The sequence below is a fragment of the Indicator indicator genome, chromosome Z (genome assembly GCF_027791375.1).
Source record: "Indicator indicator isolate 239-I01 chromosome Z, UM_Iind_1.1, whole genome shotgun sequence".
Lineage (NCBI taxonomy): Eukaryota > Metazoa > Chordata > Aves > Piciformes > Indicatoridae > Indicator > Indicator indicator.
In genome coordinates this window covers 27,471,546-27,495,192 of record NC_072053.1, presented here as the reverse complement: position 1 = coordinate 27,495,192, position 23,647 = coordinate 27,471,546, and the positions used below count along the sequence as shown (strand labels likewise).

General features: G+C 42.2%; 1 protein-coding gene across 1 annotated transcript in view; it reads left to right on the top strand.

Moving 5' to 3' along the window:
* ANKRD55 (ankyrin repeat domain 55) overlaps window positions 1-23,647 on the top strand; it is a 58,057-nt gene that overhangs the window by 31,482 nt on the left and 2,928 nt on the right. The window contains exons 8-11 of the mRNA XM_054398129.1: window positions 3,071-3,255; window positions 8,053-8,220; window positions 10,054-10,715; window positions 17,155-17,256. Coding sequence (XP_054254104.1) covers window positions 3,071-3,255; window positions 8,053-8,220; window positions 10,054-10,715; window positions 17,155-17,256 — 1,117 coding nt within the window. The remainder of the gene's footprint in view (window positions 1-3,070; window positions 3,256-8,052; window positions 8,221-10,053; window positions 10,716-17,154; window positions 17,257-23,647) is intronic.

The window sequence follows — 23,647 nt, the reverse complement described above, 5'->3', positions numbered from 1 at the left end:
CCCATGAAGAGAGGTTGAAATGGTTTGTTTAGTCTAGAAAATGGAAGACTGGTGGGAGACAGAGCAGTCTGTAAATACATAAAATGCCAGTAAGAACAGTGGGAAATTCCTTATGTGAGTTGTGCAAGAATTTGTGGGACTGGAACTGTAGGTACAGGATGTGACATTTGGACTTATCAAGACAGTATAAAACTGGAGAAATAGTACTGTCACTAGAACACAGACACAGAAATAGTAAGATATTGCATGTTAATAGTTTTTTTAATCAAAACAAACTTGGACAAGGATGGTAATAGGTAGATGTTTGTTGCGGTAGTACTAGAAGTATTTAACAGACTTCTACATTCAGTTAGTTCTGAATGTGACTAGAGATTTCTCTGATGCTAATGACCCAACTGAGAACTATGCTAGTATGGACAGCATGAACATTTGGCATAGGGACCAGAGAATAAAAGTTATTCATAAAATCTCAGTGTTCCTGAACAAGAAAATGATCTTCCAGTACCTGAAGGGGGCCTACAAGAAGGATGGAGACTGTTTACAAAGGCCTATGGTGATAGGACAAGAGGCAATGGCTTCAAACTACAGAAGAGCAGATTTAGATTGGATGTTAGGAACAGATTCTTTACTATAATGGTAGTGGAACACTGAAACAGGTTGCCCAGGGAGGTAGTTGAGGCCCCATCCCTGGAGATATTCATGGTGAGGCTCAACAGGGCTCTGGGCTATCTAGTAGAGGATGCCTCTGCTTACCACAGAGGGGGTTGAACAAGATGACCTTTGGAGGTCCCTTCCAACCTAGACCATTCTATGATTCAATGAAAACGTCTATCCATAGAAAATAAGGTTGGACATTATGATCATGAGTAGTCTCTAAATTAAAAAGATTAGTAACCAAAGTACATACAAAATAGAACTCCTGATTTCAGAGGGTTATATTTTGGTGAATCAAGGAATTCTCAGCCGGACTAGGCAACTTCGGTACTAGCAGGTTCTAGCAACCTGAAATGTATCCTTTCAACGGTGCAAAATGTAGCATATCTCTATGCCAAGAGTGCTGAAGAAAAGTGCATAGATGAGGCTTGAGATACAACAGATGACTATCCATCTTTAAAAGTTACATTTAGAATAAGCAGACATCTTATAAAATAATAAGCAGAAGTATAGAGAAGCAAAAGAAGTACCATCTCAAAATCAAGAAATGAAGAATGATAAATGTTAAATAGAGGTAGGAAGGAAATTACTTTCAGGGATAAGCCTTGAAATCAATCTTGCTTAATATTTTAATGATAACCTGGCAGCAGTTACAGGGGCTTTCTGATTAAATCTGCCAGCAACAATAAACTGGAAGACATCACAGAAAAGAATGGGACTATCATACAGGGGAAGCTGGATCACCTTCAATTCTAGAGTAATACAAATGGGACAAAATCGAATAGCATAAAACATTAAAGTCATGCACTTGGATTCTAGAAACAGAAGATCCTTCCAGAAACTAGAAACTCTACATTTGGAAACTACTGTAGAAGTACTGAGATGTAAAGGGTTATTTCAAAATAACTAGGAGCTTCTAACAGGACATGGTTGCGAATAAAGCAAATGCTGTTCTGTGGCAAAGAAGAGAATGATTTCTAACACAAATAAGGAAGAATCACAGAATCAACCACATTGGAAAAGACCTCAGAGATCATCAAGTCCAGCCTATCACCTAACACCACCTGACATCTAAGCCGTGGCTCCAAGTGCCTCATCCAATCTTTTTTTGAACACCTCCAGGGATGGTGACTCCACCACCTCCCTGGGCGGGCAGGCCATTCCACTGGCCAATTACTCTTTCTGTGACAAACTTTCTCCTCACCTCAAGCCTAAACTTCCCCTGGCACAGCTTGAGACTGTGTCCTCTTGTTCTCTTGCTGGTTGCCTGGGAGAAGAGACCAACCCTCATCTGTCTACAACCTCCTTTCAGGTAGGGCTAGGGTCACTACACAAAGATCTGGCAAAAATGCATGCATATGACTACATTCAATTTTAATCACCTCTCTATAAGGATACATAACTAAAGCACAGAAGGAGAACAGTTAATAGGTTGATGAGAGAACTAGAAAACAGGTTTTACAGGGAAAATTTAAAAGACCTTGATTGAGTACACAGGCAGAGAACAGCTCAAAAGGGATATCATGATTGTCTATAAATACATCTGAAGAGCAAATACAAGTTAGAGGAAAGTATTTAATCTAAATTATAATGTTGGCACAGAAACAGATGGACATAAATCAGCCATGTGTATGAATACAAATCAGAGATACTAACCCTTAAAGCAAACAAGTTCGTGAACTCCCTTCCTTTGGGAGTAACGGGGACACAAAAACTAAGTGCTTTTAATGGGCACAGTAGGCTTATGAAATGGATGATGTAACACAGCTGCAAGGGATTGCAGGGATTGAATGTGTAGATCTAGAAAAACCTATCCAGCCTTGAATGTCTATCTTCCTGTTTTTATTTTTAAAATCATTGATTTTTTTCCCCCTATTTCTACCAAGTTAAGGTATTAAATGTTTTCATTTTCAGGTTAGAGAACATTGTCAACTTTCTATTATGACACTGGAATACTGGAGGAAACTAGCTAAGAAAGTTTTCAAGAACTGCTTGAATAAATACCTGATGTGTTTTTTTCTAGGCATACTTGGAGAGGTTTGCAGTAGGGAGCTGATCTTCTGAGATCCTCTCAAAACTATATTTCTATGAGAAAAGACAATCTTGTATCTTTCTGGACTCCCACTCAGCAAAAGTGCAAAACCCCAAGATATTTCTGAGAGAGCTGCTGAGTAACTTATACTCTGTAACTTTTGGAGATGTTTACATTATTTATTGTTTTTCCAGTGTTTGAAGTGTTCTAGGAAATTCATAAAGCAAGTCCATTTCCCAGTAGGAGATTAGAAGCTTTTGGTTTTCGTACCTGGTATACGCAAAACAAAATAACATTATTGTATTTAGCCTTCTTTAGCAGAGAAAATGCAGTTTGGTGCAAGCTCCATTGTAAAATGGTTTTCTTCTCTGACCTTCCTCCCAGAGTGGCAACAGGATTCTGTGTTCCATCATTCTGGACCACTATCAGGGGCCATCAATAATAAACTACGATGATGAGAATGGCAAAACATGTATGCACATTGCTGCTGCTGCAGGCTACAGTGATATTATCAGTGAGCTGGCTAAAGTCCCAGAGTGCAACCTGCAGGCCCTTGATGTGGATGACAGGTAACCATGGAAACTCTGAAACTGAGATTGCTGCTTCCTTTCTATTAACCTGAAACTAGCCCTGTTTATTCTGTAATCATGTTTCCTGCTTCACAGGCTACAGCCTAGTTAATGAACTGCACTTACTGAGAAATGTGCTTGCTCTGAAACATTGCAAAGCAGTTCAGCTTATCTAGTATAATTACAGACTAGTAGGAATGTTATTTAACTTTGCATTGCTGGTAGGAAATGATAAGAATATGTATAAAAGCACTTTGTCACCACTTGACTTCTTTCAATCAAAAGTGAACGTTCTCTTCAATACAATAGAGCAGGATCCTACCTCTTGACGCTGGGATCCTGCTGCTATTTGTTTTTAAGAAATGGCAATGTTCCCTTATCGCATTTAAGATGCTAACACACTGTTCCTACAGAACTAGGGGACCTCATCTTTCACTCTAACACGGCATTTGATTCCTTCCAAGTGCAGCAGAGCCATCTTCTTTCCTCTTTTTCACTCCACACTTACCTTCCTTGGAACCTTGTTCATAAATGTATTTAATGCAGCCAGAAGTAACTGCCTATTCACACTAACTGTCCTCCTCAGCAGAGCAAAAGCCAGGGTTTTCTTGGCTTAGGACTTTGAGTATTTAAAAGAATAGAATTCCTCATGGAAAAGTGCAATAAAATGGAACAGAAATTAAACCAACAGGAGTCTGAAGAAGTTTCTAAACATCAGGAAAATGTAGTTGAGAGTGCTGCGTTTCTATGGAAAGAAGGGCAAAGATCTCAGCAAGACATGGCCCCCTATTACATGTTCTCAGATATTTCCATAGAAGGTATTTACACTTGGAGAGAGGAAAAGATGTTCACTATAAACACACTGAAGATTCTATTCTGTCATATTTCTGAAGACATCTGTGTGAACTCAATGGAACTGCAAAGAAACAGGCAGAGAAAAATAAATTTTATTTTTCATTCTTGCACAGTTTTCTTATGGTGTTTTCTGTGCTTCCAATTTTTCACAAGAGCAAAGTATCACAATTTTGAAATTATACAAAAGTGTACAAAGACAAGATGTAAATCTTCTTCCAAGCAGAAAATCAATTTGATTCTTCTACACAGATTCAAGACAATTACATATGCTCCAGCCTGTGTCTTTCAGAGATCACAAAAAGTGGCAAAGGGGCAATGACAATCTGGTAGATGTGTCCAGTCCTTCTCATTCGTCTGAAGAAGGATTCTTCTGGCCCTGAGCTAGCCATTGCAAATAGTGTGTCTTACAAAACGGAGCAGAGCTTGTCCCTGTGCAGTGGACACCACAAAGGTTTACTTTTTTCAAATTCTGCTCTGAAAGCTTGAGGCACTCCTCCCACTCTGCAACCCCAACAGCAATAGAGATGCTATTATACAATACGTATAGGCATTCTGCAGCCCTCTATCTACTTTCTCTGCAGCTAAGTAGATGCACATAGATGTGACTCTATTAACACCACTGGAAGCAACATCAATGTGGCATAAGTTGCTGGAGATCTCCTTAAAAAGGATGTTGTGAATCTGGACAAGTAGCATTAAAACACATCTCATTATGTCATTCGTCACGGCTCGGCTTACAAGGCACCAGAGCTGCCAACAACTAATGGGATGCACTTGTCCCAGAGGGGGAAAAGGATCCTGGGGCAGGAATTGGCAGGGCTCATTGATAGGGCTTTAAACTAGATTTAGAGGGGGAAAGGGTTAATAATCTTCTGCTGGCCAGTGACAAACAGAGGGCAGCTCACCAGAGGCAGAGGGATGGAGAGCTAGTGAGGGCTCTCAACTTGCTGCCCTGAGGCAAGCCATGAATGATGCACCAGGACACTCTGTGGAAATCAAGGGGAATTGGCACAAGAGGAGGACAAGGCCAGCCCAGCTGAAGTGCCTCTATGCAAACACATGCAGCTTGGGCAACAAACAGGACAAGTTAAGGGCCACTGTGCTGCTGGGATGCCATGACATAGTGGCTATTACTGAAACTTGGTGGGATGATTCCCATGATTGGAATTAGGGATAGATGGGTACAAGCTCTTTAGGAAGGATAGGCAGGGAAGGAGAGGAGGAGGTGTTGCCCTCTATGTCAGTGACCAGCTGGAATCAGTGGAGCTCCAACTGGGGAAGGATGAAGAGCTGGTTGAGAGTGTATGGGTTAAAATTAAAGGCAAGACAGGGGAAGGAGATGTTACTGTAGGGGTCTGCTACAGGCCACCTGACCAGCAGAGCCAAGCAGATGAGGCCCTCCACAGGCAAATAGAAGTGGCTTCCAGGTCACAAGCCCTGGTCCTCATGGGTGATTTCAACCACCCTGACATCTGCTGGAAGGACAACACAGCAAGGCACCAGCAATCCAGGATGTTCCTGGAATGCATAGATGACAACTTCCTCCTCCAAATGGAGAGGAACCAACAAGAAAAGGTGCTATGCTGGACCTTGTTCTCACCAACAGGGAAGGGCTGGTAACCAATGTGAGGCTCAGAGACAGCCTTGGCTGCAGTGACCATGAAGCAGTTGAATTTAAGATCCTCAGGGCAGCCAGGAGGACATATTCTAAGCTTACAACCCTAGACTTTAGGCGTGCAGACTTTGATCACTTCAGGGATCTGCTGGCCAAAGTGTCGTGGGACAGAGCCCTAGAGGGAAGAGGGGCCCAGGACAGCTGGTCAGTATTCAAGGATCACCTCCTCTGTGTCCAGGAGCAGTGTATACCATCAAAGAGGAAAGCAGGGAAGAATGCTTGGAGGCCTGCCTGGATGAGCAAGGAGCTGCTGGACACACTATCACTTAAAAGGAAGCTCTACAAGGAGTGGAGGAAAGGACAGCTGGAATGGGGGTATATAAGGAAGCTGCCTGAGCAGCAAGAGATCTGGTTAGGAAAGCCAAAGCACAGTTTGAATTGAATCTAGCCAGGGAGGTTAAAGGGAACACTAAGAATTTCTACAGGTATATTATTGGTAAAAAGAAGCCTAGGGAAGGTGTGGGCCCCCTCAGAAAGGAAACAGGTGAAATGGTCACAAGTGACCTGGAAAAGGCTGAGGTTCTCAATGACTTCTTTACCTCAGTCTTCACTGCAAGGGCCTCCAGCCACACTCCTGGAATAGTCATGGAAGATAATGGCAAGAACCTGAAGGAAGAACTGCCCATCATAAGTAAAGATCAGGTTTGTGATCACCTGAAGAACCTGAAAGTGTTCAAGTCCATGGGACCCAACGGGATACACCCACAGGTACTGAGAGAACTGGCAGATGAGAACTGGAAGTTGCTAAACCCCTCTCTATTATATTCCAAAAGTCCTGGCAGTCTGGGGAAGTCCCCACTGACTGGAAAAGGGGAAACATTACTCCCATTTTCAAAAAGGGGAATAAGGAAGAACCAGGCAACTACAGGCCAGTCTCACCTCTGTGCCTGGTAAGATCATGGAGCAGATCCTCCTGGAGGCACCACTGAGACAGAAGAATAATGAAGAGGTGATTGGGTACAGTCAGCATGGGTTTACCAAGGTCAAATCCTGCCTGACAAACCTGGTGGCCTTCTATGACAAGGTGACAACATTAATAGATGAGGGGAGAGCAACTGATGTCATTTACCTGGACCTGAGCAAAGCCTTCGACACTGTCCCACACCACATCCTGCTCTCCAAACTGGTGACACATGGGTTTGATGGGTGGACCACCAGATGGATAAAGAACTGGCTTGATGGCTGCACCCAAAGAGTGGCTGTCAATGGCTCCATGTCCCAGTGGAGGCCAGTGACAAGCAGAGTCCCTCAGGGATCAGTCCTGGGACCAGTCTTGTTCAACATCTTTGTCAGTGACATGGACAGTGGCATTGAGTGCACCCTCAGCAAGTTTGCTGATGACACCAAGCTGTGTGGTGCAGCAGACAGGCTGGAGGGAAGGGTTGGCATCCAGAGGGACCTTGACAGGCTGGAGAGGTGGGCACAAGCCAACCTCATGAGGTTCAACAAGACCAAGTGCAAGGTCCTGCAGGGTCGAGATAATCCCAAGCACAAATCCAGGCTGGGCAGTGACTGGCTGGAAAGCAGCCCTGAGGAGAGGGACTTGGGGGTGCTGGTGGACGAGAAGCTCAACATGAGCTGTGAATGTGCACTTGCAGCCCAGAAAGCCAACCAGATCCTGGGCTGCACCAGGAGAAGTGTGGCCAGCAGGTCAAGGGAGGTGATTCTCTACTCAGCTCTGGTGAGACCCCACCTGGAGTACTGCATCCAGTTCTGAAGCCCTATTACAAGAGGGATATGGACATGCTGCAATGTGTCCAGAGAAGGACCACCAGGATGATCAGAGGGCTGGAGCACCTCTCCTATGAGGACAGACTGAAAGAGTTGGGGCTGTTCCGTCTGGAGAAGAGAAGGCTCTGAGGTGACCTTATTGTGGCCTTCCAGTATCTGAAGGGAGCCTACAAGAAAGCTGGGGAGGAACTTTTTAGGATATCAGCTAGTGACAGGACTAGGGGGAATGAAATAAAGCTGGAAGTGGGCAGATTGAGACTGGATGTGAGGAAGAAGTTCTTCCCCATGAGAGTGTTGAGAGCCTGGAATGGGTTGTCCAGGGAGGTGGTTGAAGTCCCATCCCTGGAGGTGTTTAAGGCCAGGCTGGATGAGGCTCTGGCCAGCCTGATGTAGTGTGAGGTGTCCCTGCCCATGGCAGGGGGGTTGGAACTAGATGATCCTTGTGGTCCCTTCCAACCCTGACTCATTCTATGATTCTATGATTTACAGTTTTGATAGAAAAATTGTTCATCTATGATACTCCCCCTTTTCTACAGGACACCTTTGCACTGGGCTGCTGCAGCAGGGAAAGCTGACTGTGTGCAGACACTACTAGATCTGGGGATAGACAGCAGCCCTCGAGACATCAATGAAAATACTCCTTTGACATACGCAGTGTATTGTGGGCACACTGCATGCATCAAGATGCTGTCTCAGGAGAGCAGGTAAAGCAAAAATCCATACCTGGCTCACATGTTGCCACTGACAGAAAACAAATGTATTGATTTTTGTATGCTACTGAAGCATCTGAGCCCTGGGTGATGTTGCTCTATTCATATGCAATACTCAGGGTAAAGTTTTCCACCAGAATAAGAACATTAGAATTAGTCATCGACTGAACACTCACCACTGCAATTACAGTGATATCCTGCCAGCTGCATGTTCTGAACCAAGAAGATGTGAGCATAGCTCTTGCTCAGTTACCTTTGTGCAGAAAAGTTATGCTGCAGAATAATTGCAGCCTTCAGATAGATGCATTCCACTTCTTTGAAATCTCCATGCACCAGCTGTGTGTTCATGTAATCAGACAGAAGTATAGAGGGAACATGAAAAAGCTTTGCTAGATAGATAATAAAAGAAATTTCAGGGTTCCATCTTCAGGTAAGGATTTGGAAGTTTTTTCCTAACCTTTTTTCATTCTCTACCATGATTGTCTCTTCTTATTCTGAGGGGATTTTTCTGCTAACAAATCTTTTGCTATTGCCTATGATTTTCTGCTCTCTTTGTATTTGTTGTGTTTCAGCAGTGGTCATTTAATTAATTTCAATTCTTCAGCTTTGGTAAATGAATGTGCACTTAAAAAGACATTAAGCATCCCATTTCTTTCCACTGTATCTAGCCATCAGTATTATTTCCTGTGCTGTTGCAAACTCTGAGACATGGGTAGCATTAACTTTTCTCCTTTTCCTTCTTCTGCATCCTCCATCAAAGTCTAAATTGTTGATTAGGCAGAATCTTATCTAAAAACCACTACAGCAACACTACTGTAGGTAATCATAGAGCTGAAACTATGCCAGGCCTATTTAGTACAGGCAAGGAAAGGAAAGGCAAAGAGAAGGGGAAAGAGGAAAAGAGAAGGGGAAAGGGGAAAAGAATAAAGGGAAGAGAAATGGGAAGGGAAGAAATTGTGAACTAGGGCTTTTGCTACAGTGTTAGTAATAACTTCGTTATTAGAAACACCATTTTCCAAGTATGATATAATACAAAAAAACACTTGGTTTAAAGATCCCTGCATGTTCTTGTTATCATTGGATCTTGTCTCACCATTAAGAATAATGATTCTGCCACCAGCAGATGCTTATCAGAGGTTTAGCCAATTGAATCTGCTGATGACTATACAATCCACATTGACATCATGCCAGATTTTTTAAAAATGAAAGTTCTGGTCAGAGCAAAGTATTTTGGGGCTTGTCGTTCATATTGTAACAGAAGCTTCCTGCTTCTGGTTGCTGCTTCCAGTTTCCAGTTTTGGGGTGCTGGGTTTTCTGGTGGGCTGGATGCAGGCTTGTGGGTGGAGGAGTCCTTTTGTTGCTGGCTTTTGCTGCTGCTTCTGCTTTTGCCATGCTTTTCTGCGAAACAGGCTAAGGTAATTATACATTGTAATAATTTCATTAAATTTATCTCAACCTAGGGTGTTGTGGTTTTTTGGGGTTTTATTACTTTCTCTCCTGATCTGGAATAGAGCTTGTGAGAGTGGGCTGTCTTAACACAGGACAATGCTGAAGCCAGAAAAGTTTGGGTTTTTTTTCCTGATAGCTGCAGTGACCCCATATTAAGATGAGCATGAGCAATGAACAACATAAGAAAGAGTGAAGTAACACCGTATCATTTTCAGTATTTATTAATTACAAATCTGGAGTCCCAACCTTCTGCCTCCCTGAACCACTCCTACAAATGTATCTGAACAGGATATATCCCGTTTACTGGCCTAACACAGGCAGTATTCTTTTTCATATTGTTTGACAATAATGACATCATATTTCGATTTGTGCTTCCAGTGGCTCTGAACCAGTTCATCAGCTTCCCTCTCAGAACAACAGACTCCTAAAGAAAGAAGGACGATTCAGCATGCTGAACCACATCTTCTCTTGCAAAAAGAAGAAAGATGATCATAAAATCAGTCAGAAAGAAAGAATCCGAGACCAATCTTCTAGAGAAGAAACCTCTGAAGTAGATGACATTATCACCACTTTCGATTGCATTATGGACACAAATTACAAAGACATGCCAGATGAGTGTATGACCAGAGCTGACTTTAAAAGAAGCACAGATACAAAGTACCTCATACCAGAAAAGAAGCAATCAGAGTGTCAGGGACTTCAGCCCACCAGAACCCAGAGCCTCCCCCCAATAACTGCTGGCAATTCCTTCTTAACTGCTTCCCAGAGTGCAATGTCAAGCTTCTCCCCCAGCACCAGCACTCACCATTTTGCACACAAGTCTCAAAAGAGTAGGAGTGAACACAACTTGCTGGACCACAGAAGCAGCTGCCAGGGCTTGTTGGATGGTTCCTGGAACACATATTCTAACCAACTACATTGCTATAAAGTCCGTTCTAGGCCTCCTTCAGATAAACTGATAAATAACATAAACTCTGATAGATCACACCATGTGCTTTTGTGCCCTCCTCGCCTTCCCTCACTTCCCAGTTCTCCATCAGGTAACTTCTTTCTTCTCTATTTTCCAAATTCTACCATATATACTGATGTGCCAGGCTGAGTCAGAAAGAAATAAGTACATCTGACTCATGACCTTCCGATTTCTTTAATCTTTTTCTATTTCTTGTCCTTCTATGTAGTAGCAATCATCAATAACATGGACATCAGCTTACAGCTGGAGCAGGGTGTTTAGGTGTGGAAAATAAGACCTTTAAAAGGTCTCATGCATGCAAAAATGCAGGTACTTATGAAGCACATAAGGTACCTGAGCAAGGTAAAAGCCATCAGCACATATGTGCACGTCAACACCCATTACCACGCCTGCTGCTTTGTGTCCGCATTTAGTTCTGGAACTAGATGTGCAACAGGACAGTACTGAACTCAAATCTCTAACTTTGTTGAGAGCTGCTTCTGGATCCCACCAGGTAAATCCACATGCATCATGCTGGACAGCTGTGTACCATGACACTTCCCCTTTATAGACAAAATCTGACTCCAGGCTGTAATATCATCCCTACATGCTTCTCCCACCCTGATTGTCAGTTCTCATGGTTTCTCCATGAATTCAGGTTGTTAAATTTACAGGTGGAGTAAACTTAAAACTGGAGCAGGGTAGATTTAGGCTGGACATAAAGAGAAAGTTCTCTACAATGAGAATGATGAAATACTGGAACAGGTTGCTCAGGGATGCGGTTGAGAACCTGTCCCTGAAGGCATTCAAGATCACACTAGATGTGGCCCTGGGCAGCCTGATCTAGCGGGAGGTGGATCTGCTCACTGCAAGGGTGTTGGACAATATGATTTTTGAGGGTCCCTTCCACCCCAATGCAACCTGTGAATCCATGATTCTGTAAATGGTTTTACCTCATGTTTGGAAACTGTAATGCAACAGTAATGAAGCAGAGAATCAGAACTCTGAAATAAACTCAAACCCAGGGTTTGGCAGGATTTGAGATCTAGTATTTTGTTTGACTCACACCCATGTTTAAATTAATTTGGCTGGCTGGCCTGCATGCTGAAGTTTGCTTCAACATGTCAGTGTCTCCAATTTCATTTCCTTTGGGATTAGCCCCATGCCAAAATTAAACACGCCTATCATGCCTTCCAACCACTGTAATATCCCACTGAAAATTAAGCAAGAAAAAGCAATCTCCAAACCTACCAATACATCATTAAAGGAGTAACCATTACACAGTAAGTTAATCTACCCTCACCCCGACAGACTAAGACATTATCGTCCAGCAGAAAGAGCAGTGAACAGAAACCCTGTCTGAGAAGAATCCTCAGTTAGGTTAGGTCAGTAACTAAGCTTGCACAATAGTGTAAACTGGACTGACTCCTAAGAGAAGGGATCTATAAAACAGCAGAACTTTGCTCACATCTCTAATAATGAGAGGTGGGAACTTCAGAATGACATGGCATTCTACATTGTGCAAATAAAGGCTGGAAATGTTGTTTTAGAGTGATAAGGAGCTATTCAAAAAGTTCACTTCCTGAACACTATGACATGTTCCTGAAAGCTTGATAGACTTGGACTGTGGGTGTCGCTACCTTTTTTGCTCTGCGCTCTTCAGCTGTTCACTCAGCCATATAAACCTCAAATTCCACATAGCTATCAAAGATTGCTCTAGTATGATTCTTGATGCACTGAATTCAGCATGGTTCAGCTCATATGCAGAAGATCTTCAGGGCTTTTTTACAATCTAAATAAATACAATGTAATAAATAGGGTACAGTAAGGCTAAAATGTTTAAAATAATTCATTTTGACAGTAAGAGAATGTAATAAAATGTATATTTTATGTATGTTACAATTTAATATCTTGGGCGGTAGTGTCTTCAAACACTGCTATAACTTATTTACAAAGCATATTCACAGGTTCTGTTCGGTTGTGGGTATTACATTCCACATATAAAGACAGTTAAATGATTTAAGCACAGATCTAACATTTCCAATACAGCAATTCAAATTGTACCTACAGGTGCTGTGATCTGTAGTTTTCCCACCAATGAGATTCTGTGGCAGATTAGCCGGGTACTCACGACTTGCTCCTCTGCCTGGTATTTTCTCATATGCTATGATTCGAGCAGTCCTTGGCTCAGAGAGGGCTAGGGGCCTCTCTCTTGTGTGCTCCATTGCCAGGCTGTAGCCTCTTCTGGGATTCAATTCTCTTGGAACTTTTCCCCGTTCTGCCTGCGTCCAGGTGCAAGGCCTGGGTGTAGTCCTTGCCTGTTAGGACAAGCTCTTGAACTGCTATTCGGGCAGCATTTGGCTCTTGTCTTTTTGCAGTAAGAACAAGGCCCAGGTATAGTTGGTCTGCTAGGGCAGACCCTTTAGCTGCTACTCAGGCAGCATTTGGCTCTTGTTGCTGTCTGGATGAGAACAAGGCAAGCTGCCTGACTTCTTGGCTGGTTTAAATACTCTCCCAGGACAATTAATGCCCTTTAGTAACACAGAACCCTGATAACTGGACCTATAGGATGGGGCATATCCAAACATGGCCAGGGACACACAGTTCACAGCTGTGTTACAAAGTTAATCACACGTGGTACATGTTTATCTGGACCCCAGGAAGTGCCCAGGTTTGCACATTCATGAGTGCTTACAATGTTAATCACACGTGCTATACATTTGCTTTGACCATCTGGTCAAGTTAGCACGTTTGCAGGTGCTTAGCCCACTGTCTGGGCTAGGGCATGTTTTGGGGTTTGACCCTTCAGGACAGAGAAGGAATGAAGTCAAACTCCAGTTTAGGTTAAATCAAACATCAGAACAACTATGGGAACACTTTTCATGGCAGAATTAGTTAGATGGTGAATACAGTTGGTGTGGAAGCAACTACAATGTTATTTAAAATGTGATTTTTTTTTTAAGACCGTAGCATAATATATGGTCAAACTCTTTTTTGCTCTACACAGAGGACAGGTGGACTTCTGTGAACAGCCTATGACATAAAATTGCAACCAGAGGAATCAGAAGAGAGTCTGTGTTCCATATTTGCAGAGAGATTCAATAAAGGACCATCAGTCTATAAGGGCAAAGCAATATCAATTATGAGAAATTTAATTATTACAATGATGTCTTTGCATGTCCAGACAAAGAATAAGTCCATTTACATGACAGTTTATTATTATCCTCAAACAAAAAAAACCTCTGAGTCTGCTTTAAGCCCAGTTCTCTGTGTACCAGCTCACTTTAACCAAACTTTCCAATAATAAAAAGATTCCTGTACTGGCAAAAATAGCTTCCACTGAAGCATGTGAATTAAAAGCTCGTAAGGAGGCAGAGAGGCTCCAACAAGAATATATTGCACAATCCAGATACTGCCTAACATTTCTTCACAACAAAAAGATCTGGTTACCCCTCTTCGCACCTATGTGTGCAGTTTAAATCTGTCTACCCCTGTAACTAAAGCCATCTGATTTGCTATGAATTAAAACTGCATTTACTGTATGAGCTCCAGGGCTTTCAGGTCTCCAGTGCACTGTGCCTGCACTAACAGGGATCAGAAGAAACATCAGCTTGGCTACAGACCAGCACTTCACAGGCAGCTCTCTCTGAGGCCCATCTGATGGAAAAAACAACATCTGGTCTTCGAAGGACACTGAAGTGTTAATAGTCAATTTTTTGAGTTATGACTGTGGGGGCTACATGTAATTTCCTAATCACTGAATATCCAGGGCACGATTATGGGTATCAGTAATCTAGGGGAACTCAATTTGAAACTCTGATTTTCTTGCTTGACCACATAGAGCTAATTTGCAGCTGGCACATAAATGGGGATTTTTGAAGATTTTTTTCTATTCTCTTTGCTCCTGGATATCAAATATGAGTCAATTTACTCGCTGAGCCTTAGAATTTACACAAAGGGGAGAGGTTGCTTGTCATCATTCCCTTAGAATAATTTCTTTGTCTTGTCCTTCACTGAAGAGAACAAAGATAAACTATACTGAAAACTATTGTCAATATTGTAAGAGTGCTTGCCAGGCACAGTACTGGGCTGGCATCCACCGTCTGAAGCATTTTGTATTTATGGGCTTTGCAATCATCTCTTTTTCGCAAAATCTACTGCCATCTGCTTTTCTACAGGTAAAATAGTGTAAACAGAGAAATTCCAAGTGATATAGCTAAAAACACCCTCAACCAGCTGGAGCCTCCTTTTATCACTCACTCATCTTTTAGATTATTAACCTTGCAGGTCTAACGTAGTATTTTATTACAGCAGCCCAGTACCTTCTATTTGATTGAATATGCAGTGTAAATAACGGGCTATTACTAAGTTTATGTTGGCATAAGCCCTATAGTAAAGTACAATAGGAAACAATTCATGGCCATGGAAAGAGTAGAGCGAAGCTGATTAGTGTGGCTATTTCTTTCACAACTAAATGACTGATATACAGTAGGACATTCCTCACAACACTTACAACTTTTCTGCAAAACACATCACAGTGTGGTTTGCCTATCTAAACACAAAGGAAAATCAATGAACAACCTATAGAATATGTCAGTAAATGAAAAAGCAGTTCTGTATTTTAAAATAATGAAATTGCCTACTTTCATTAAAAAATAAATGTCATCACAAGGATGCTCTCGGGGACGACAGAGACAATGTCTTGACAAAAGGAAAATTATTTCCTCTGATGGTATGTGGAGACAGAAAGAAAGAATACTTCCACTTGATGCCAGAACTTTCAGACAACAATGATTATCTTCCAAGCATTCGTATCACCCTTGCAAACAGGATTGTGATTTGTACTGTTGTTTTGCTGCCAGATATTCCCATTTGTGTTAAATGTATCTCGTGACAGAAAAACAAACAAACAAACAAAAAAAACCTCCCATCATCAAAGCCATAATGGTATGTACAAAATAAGCCATCAGTTCTCAGCATAAGTATCATTGAAACCAAAATAAAACTTGAATTGCACTCATGGGAGAAGGAAGGTTGATTCTCTGCTAGTTTGAAATTGATATATTTATTTCTTTGTGCACAGCAGGTGTGCTGTCTACAGAAGAAATTTACCAACTTAACTTTTTGATCACCCTGGAGAAGTGTTAAAGACTAAACACAGAGAAAACAGGGAAAAGGAAATCATAGCTTGTTTGTATTAGTCACAGGTCATTCGTAAGAGATTCTTCATGCTTTAGCCCAAAACACATCATCTAAACACATGGGATCCAGTAGATTGATCCAATGGCTATTAACTGCAGTGGTCTTTGTACCAGAATCTTGCTGCTTGCTGAGATAAAGGCTGCACTACAACATAGGGGTTTCTCTGATAAACACCACTTCAGCTCCTTTCATGCATAACCCATTTAGCCAGTACTACAGTTAGAGCAGTTTTAACAACTGCTTCAGCACACCTCTAGGAAACTGTTTTGCAGCTGTTTTGCTCTGGTTTTGCCTTGTAGAGCTCAGCAATACATAGATATTGCCAAGTACCAACTACAAAGCCAAAAAGACAATTTATATCACTGCATTTCTTCCTACTGTTTAAGATGTCCTACTACACCCAGCCTGTGTTTCCCCTCATCATTGCATGCTGACAGAGCATATGCTTGCTCTGCAATGGGCTATGTTGCAATGCCATGCTAGATGGAGCAGCTGTTTGGCAAGACAACTCAAAACTTCTTACAAGGATCATCTTAGATCTGGGGATAATAACAATCTGATGGACTCAAACATCACAGAATAAAATCAACACAGGAAAAGGATCTGGGACAAATTTTGCTTGAGTTTCTACTGTTTTAACAATATTTGCTGTGTTATTTATATAATGAAATGCATCACATCATATAACATATTGCTTTTTTTAATAGCACTAGACCAACGTTAACTTTAATCTTAGCCAATCAAATGTCACAGTCAGACAATTAATCTTTTATTTTCCAGTATCTATTCTTGGTAAAGATGAAATTGCCGTGAACATAGTTTAATAAAAATCAGTATAAGTTTATATCAGTTCTGCTACATTTTCAGCTGAGGCAAAATTCTCTCAAGGTTTACCTTTACTGCTGTTAGCCTTCCACCAGTCTCATTTTCCAGGCAGCAGTTGAGCTCCATTTGTGTTCTTGTACTCAAAAAGGCTGAGATACTGTTAGAAAAGTCTGAAAACTAGTCTGAAATCAAATCCTACAAATTTAGTGTATTCTTACACAGACAGAACTACTGGGCTGTGCCCATTTAGGACCAATTACAATATTATATAAGATGAAGTGATAAGGGAACACACAAAGGTTATATTAAATCTGTCATTCTTTTTAATGAATGCAAAAAAGAACAAAGCAACAGCTTTTTTCACATGGTAATTTCTTGTTATTACATATATCTGAGAATTACTATGTAAGTTTTCTTTTGTTCCTAGAAGTCAGAGATCCACAGCGCACTTTATTATTTACAATTATTTTCACAAGGTAACAAATTATCTTTTTCTTTCACAGGTAAACATTTTCAAGAGATGTCCATAGACCAACCCAAAACAAAAAAACTTACACCAATACAGAACAGCCTAGCTCCCATATCCAACCACTGTGCACACAAAAGTAAGTACTTGCAAGTCTCAATTACAGTATCATAGAGTGTGTCTCTGTTGCTGGTACATGAGTGTCTAAGAGAGGTTGCAATGTTCCTTTTTCATAACACCATAGAGTGGCAGAGGTTGGAAGGCATTGTCTAGTCCAATCCCTCTGGCTGTAGAGAGATCACCTGCAGCAGGTTGCTCAGAATCACATCCAGTTACGTTTTAAGTGCCTCTAAGGACAGGGACTACACAACTTCTCTGGGCAGCTTGTTCCAGTGTTTCACTTCCCTCGAAGTAAAAATGTTTCTTCTTACTATTGTGTCCACGGACTCTTTTCCCTCATGGAACACTGCATAGAAGAGTCTGGCTCCCTCTTAATTACTCCATTCCAACAGGCATTTATACATATTGGCAAGGCATATCCCTGAGACGACTTCTCGTCTTAAGACTGAACAGTCCCAGCTCTTTCTGACTCCTCGTTGAGGCTGGACACTTCAACCCCTTAACCATGTCTATTGCCCTTCATTGGACTTGCTCCAGTATGCCACATCTCTCTTGTACTTGTGTCCCCAGAACTGGACACAGCCCTCCATATGTGACTCACCACTGCTGAGTATGGGGGAAAGATCACCTTCCACAACCTGCTGTTAACATTTTGCCTACTGCAGCCCTGGATGCTGTTGGCTGTCTTTGCCTCAAGGGTACACTGCTGGTTGATGCTCAGGTTGTGGCCTATCAGGACTACCAGATCTCTTTCTGACAAAATCTTTTTCAGCTGTTTGATCATCAGCATGTATTGGTGCAGGGAGATGCTCACCCTTAGGTGCAGAATCTTACATTCCCCTTTGTAAGACTCTTGTTTATCTGTTTCTTCAGCCAGTTAAGGTCCACATCCACCTGTTCTATCAGCCTTTCATATGGGGCAGGACACAATGCAACGTGATGACTTACAGGATGTAAGGAGATGGATGACAGCACCCTAATGACTGCATGGCTGAGAAAGGTTGGATATGTGAGATGAAAGACAGGATAAGGAATGAATCTTCTGTAGAAAGCAGGAAGGAAATTTTAAAAAAACCACACACTTCTGTGTGTTTTTGATACCAAAAATAAGAGGAGAGAGCACTGGAACACAATCACCGAATTTCCAAAAACTTTGTCATTTTCTGAATGTTACATGGATGAAAATATGTTCCATCTTCCTCTGTCTTAAGCACAGCAAGGAGACTAGCTTTTGTGTAAGAATCGAAATCATTCCGTTTTTTTATTGTAACAGCTACTGGTTTTTTCTATAACACAGGAGCTAGAATAAAGGGATTGTAAGAGCAGCAGTATTTTTTTCCCTTTGCACTTTCAGCCAGCTCCTCATTCCCAAGGCAAGATCCTGAAGAGCAGGGAAAGCCTCAAGGCCCCACTACAGTGTGAAGACTTGGTGAGTGTCCTAGACTGGACCCCGCCAGCAACCGGCATGTTCTTCACATACAAATAGTAGCCCTACTCCCACCAGTGTCCCACCCTCACATTCTTGTGTTCCGCTAAGCGCAAATCTGCCAGTGTAGTTTGCATGAGCATACCAGGTTTACTACTACTACTACTTGCCATCCTGCAGATCAGCCAAGTCCTAAAGCATTCACATTTCAGAGTCTCTTACAATCTGAGTTTCAGAAGCAATTCTGCAGCTATAACAACATCACTAAAAATGAAACAGCAGAGCTGGCTTTATAGGGAACACCAGACTCGGCAGGGGAAGTACAGAATCCTGCTCTGCTTCTGCAAATTAAGAAAGGAAGAAGTAGAGGTATGTGGAATATTGAGATGGCATTCTCTGTGTGCTCAGAGGAAAGAAAATAATCTAACTGCATTCAAAACTGCAGCTCCAAGTCTTCCATTTTTAAGCTTTCTACTAATGTTCCTTCATGTCTTCTAGATGAAACACAGTTGCAAGAGAAATCCTAACAAAAAATTATTTAATAACCATTGATGTTTCTGCAGTAATTCATACCAACAGGATGTTAGCTCCAGTTTCTTGTAAAAAAAGGTGTTTTACAAATAATCTACAATTCTTGCAGTTAGTAATCACGGTTTAATTAACTAACACAGCACATTTATCCAGGTGTCATTACTGCTTGCACACCAGTTCCAGCCAATAACAGAAAAGAAACTTTATTTACAAAATAGATTACATTTCTTTGTTTACACAAATTACGCATGTGATCCTGGAGCTTTCCAAACAATTTTTTCAGAGCCAAAAATTCACTCATCCTCAACCATCACAAAAAAATGTTACTGTTTGTGGGACAGCCTTTATCCAGGCAAATGCAACAAAGCCAGTGGGGGGAAAAAAAAGCAACCACAGAGGTAGAACAATAAAATAAGCAAAAAATAGAACGAGAACTGAAACTATTCAGAGATTAACAGAAAGAAGAAACAGCTTAAAAAAAAAAAAAGGAAGAGCATTGAGAAAAAAATTAGGAAGAAGCAAAATTGTTTAAAATTGAAATTAGGAAGAGGATAATAAAAAATAAAAAACCAGCCTAGGAAAAGAGTGACTTTAAACCATAATTTCTAAACTCCCACCCTTCAGATGTCTCCAGGGCCAAAGATGTCCCTCACATGGTTTCTTAAGTAGCCTCAGCACAGCCTGGCATCTCTGTTATTCTGCATGCTGTGGTTCCATCGGCAGCACACCCTGTCTTACCCCGTAACTCCAGGAAAACAGGCTTACAACTGTCACACACCACTCACACAATCCCAGAACAATTTTTTCTTGAAAACTCTCTGTCCTGGTTTGAGCCATGCGCTGCCCAGGGCAAAAGTACAACCCCAAAGGAGTAAATAAAAAACACTTGCACAGAATTGGAGGTTAAATGGAAAATACTATTTACAAAAGTAACCAAAAGTACAAAACGCACAAAGGAAAAATATACACAAAACAGAATCAGCCTCAGCCCAGCTCTCCACCTGGGCCTACCAGGTTTCACTAAGTCAAAATCTTCTTCCCCAGCTGGCCCAGGGGTGTAGCTAGAAATTAGCTTGCCACGGAGGCTGCAGAAGGCTGCAGTAAGTCTGCACTCCGCCAAAAGCCACAGAGATAACAGGAGCCGCACGCACCAGAGAGGAGGGAGAAAGAGAGAGAACAGGTAGTGGTGTCTGGTTATATAGGGATTGCAGGATTATGGGATGGAATAACAAATATTATGATATCCTGTGCCTCCCCTGGACTGTATAGCCCCTGGAAGACATTTTATCTCAACGGTAGGACACTTAGTCCTCAACCTATAACTGTCTCTGCTCCTCTCACTTCTTCACGTGTCTTAGAAGGTCTGAAGCCATAGTGAGGTTGTTACTTGTTGAACAACAAAAAATATAACCTGTTTCTGCTAATTATTTAGCAATATTTTCTGGAGATCAGTGGTTCCTTTTGTTGTTATTCATCGTGATTTAAAGCTTTTTCTTCACTAAGTTAGCAAAGGATTCCACAAAGCACTCTCTGCAGAGGGTCACCATGGCTCACTGCTTGCAAAACGAAGAAGGCCTAAGAGTCCTCCGTTCTGCTGGATTCCTTAGGAAACACCTCCTTGACAGCCTTATTCTCACTTCTGTGGTTAGTAACAGCAGCCACTCAAGAGTCACTACTGAGTGAAAGAGACTGAGTGAAAAGTAGCTCTTATTGCATCACTAGGTCTTCAGTAGCTGACTCTGCCTTCTGAACGGGAATAACCACTGGTGCTTTGCTGTGTATATAGGTTCTGTATACAAGGATGTGCAGCAGTCAGCCATAAGTGTTCTATTTCTCACAGACCCCAGTGCTGCACCCAGGCTCGTCTGTTTCGATAAATATACTAACACCAGATATTATATGTATTATTTCAAAGCCATGCATCTAACAGTTCTGAAATCCTTACTGGATACCCTGAACTGAATACAGTATGCAAGACTAGCTGGAAAGCACTAATTTTTGGATAATGTTTTTCACTTCTTTGATCATTTCTTTGAACGAGTGTGAGTTTGTGTCCTGGTTTAGAGCGGGACAGATCCTCTATTGCCTGGAGAGAGGCAAAAGAATGATGCTCACACAAGTGGATCGGATAGTGATGGAAAGTTTAAAGGGAAAAGCAATTGGTATTCTACAAAACTGCAAAGCATAGTGGTAAGGATATCCCAAAGCATACAGAGCTCCCTTACACCACATGCAAAGGCCACCCAACACTTCCCTTCTCCCCTCCTGAGGGTGCAACCAAGACCCCCAGGGCTCTGTCTTCCCCTCCACTACTAGGCTGGTCTCAGGCTCACCAGACCTAAGACTGCCCCCCCGCTACCCCTTCCTCTGGCATTAGGCCTAAACAGGCCTAAGAGGCCTGAGATACTCCCCTACCATTACCCGATAGGGAAGCATCTCCCACAGGCACAGAGAGGGAAGAAAGAGGAGGAGAATGACTTTGCAGACGGATTTATAGGGTGCAGGATTTATGGATAGAAATATGCTGCTTCCTGTGTCCTCCTACTGGGTGAACACTGGAGATGTGACTATGTGGCAGCCTAGGAGGCACCCAGCCTAAACTGCCACGGTTTGTGATGGCTACACAGACATGGGATGAGGTTAAACTACACTGTTTTTCCCATGTTTAAATCCATCATTAAGGACATATTTAGTATGTAAAATATTCTGGAGGTAGTTTACACAGCTGTAAACTTTGACTGCATGAACATATGCCTATGCTCCAAAAAGGGAAACAAATGAGCCCTCAATATGCATTTGGTTTACAAACCAAAATTTCAATGAACAGAATCACAGAATAGTAGGGTTTGGAAAGGACCTGATCTAGTCCAACACCTGTGCCAACAGGAGGTTGCACAGGGACAGAATTAGGCAGGTTTTGAAAGTCTCTATAGAAGGAGACTACACAGCCTCTCTGGGCAGCCTGTGCCAGTGCTTCATCAACATCAAAGTAAAGAAGTTCTTCCTTATGGTTAGGTGGAACTTCTGTGTTCTAGTGTGTGCCCACTGACCCTTTTCCTGTCACTAGGTACCACTGAAAAGAGACTGGTTCCATCTTCTTGACAAGCACCTTTTAGGTATTTATAAACATTGGTAAGATCTCCTCTCAGTCTTCTTTTCTCCAGGCTGAGCAGTCCCAGGCCTCTCAGCATTTCATCATAAGCAAGACACTCCATCCCCTCATCACCTTTGTAGCTCCCCAGTAGTTCCCTGTCTCTCTGGAATTCAGGAGCCCAGAACTGGACACAGTACTCCAGGTATGTCCTCACTAGAGGAGAGAAGAGAGGTAGGAGACCTCTCAATGCACTCCAGGATACCATTGGCCTTCTTGGTCACAAAAGCACATTAGTGGCTCCTGGTTAACTTGTTGCCCACCAGCATTCCCAGATCCTCCTCTACACAGCTGCTTTCCAGCAGGTCAATTCCTAACCTGTACTGGTGCATGTGTTTATTCCTCCCGAGATGCAGGACTCTACACTCAGTCCTGTTGAAATTCATCAGGTTCCTCTCCATCCAGCTCTCCAGACTGTCCAGATCTTGCTGAATAGCAGCACAGCCTTCTGGTAAGTCAGCCACTCCTCACAGATTTGTACCATCAGCGAATGCACCCAAGGTACACTCCATCCATTTATCTAGATTGCTGACAAAGATGTTGAACAAAACTGGATCCAGTCCTGATCCATGGGGAAGACCATTAGCTGCAGGCCTCCAACTAGACCCTGTATCACTGATCATAACCCACCGAGCTCTGTCCTTCAGTCAGTTCTCAATCCAAACCACAGTCTACTCATTTAACCCATGCTTCCTATGAGGATGTTATTGGAAACAATAGGTAAATCCTTGCTGAAGTCAAGGTAGACAATATCCACTGCTCTCTCCTCATCCACCCAGCTAGTTATGCCATCATAGAAGGCTATCAGATTGGTCAGGCATGATTTTTCCCTTTGTGAATCAATGCTGACCACTTTCTTTTATTCCATGTGCTTAGAGATGACTTCCAGAATGAGCTGTTCCATCACCTTTCCAGGGATGGAGGTGAGTCTGACTGCCCTGTAGTTTCCTGTGTCCTTCCTGCTTTTTGAATATTGGAGTGACACTGGCTTTCCTCCAGATCTCAGGCAGTTCTCTCATTCTCCATGACAATTCTAAGATGATGGAGAGTGACTTATCATGAACATCAGCCAATTTCCTCAGCACTCATGAGTGCATTCCACCAGTACCCATGGATTTGTGAGTGTCCAGATTGTCTAAATAACTTCTAACCCAGTCCTCCTTGGGTAAGGGAGAGTCTTTCTTCCTCCAGAGTTCCTCTCTGAACTCCAGGGACTGAGATTCCTGAGAGCCAGCCTCAGCAGTAAAAAGTGAAGCAAAGGCGGCATTCAGTACCTGCCTTCTCTGTATGATCTGTCACCAG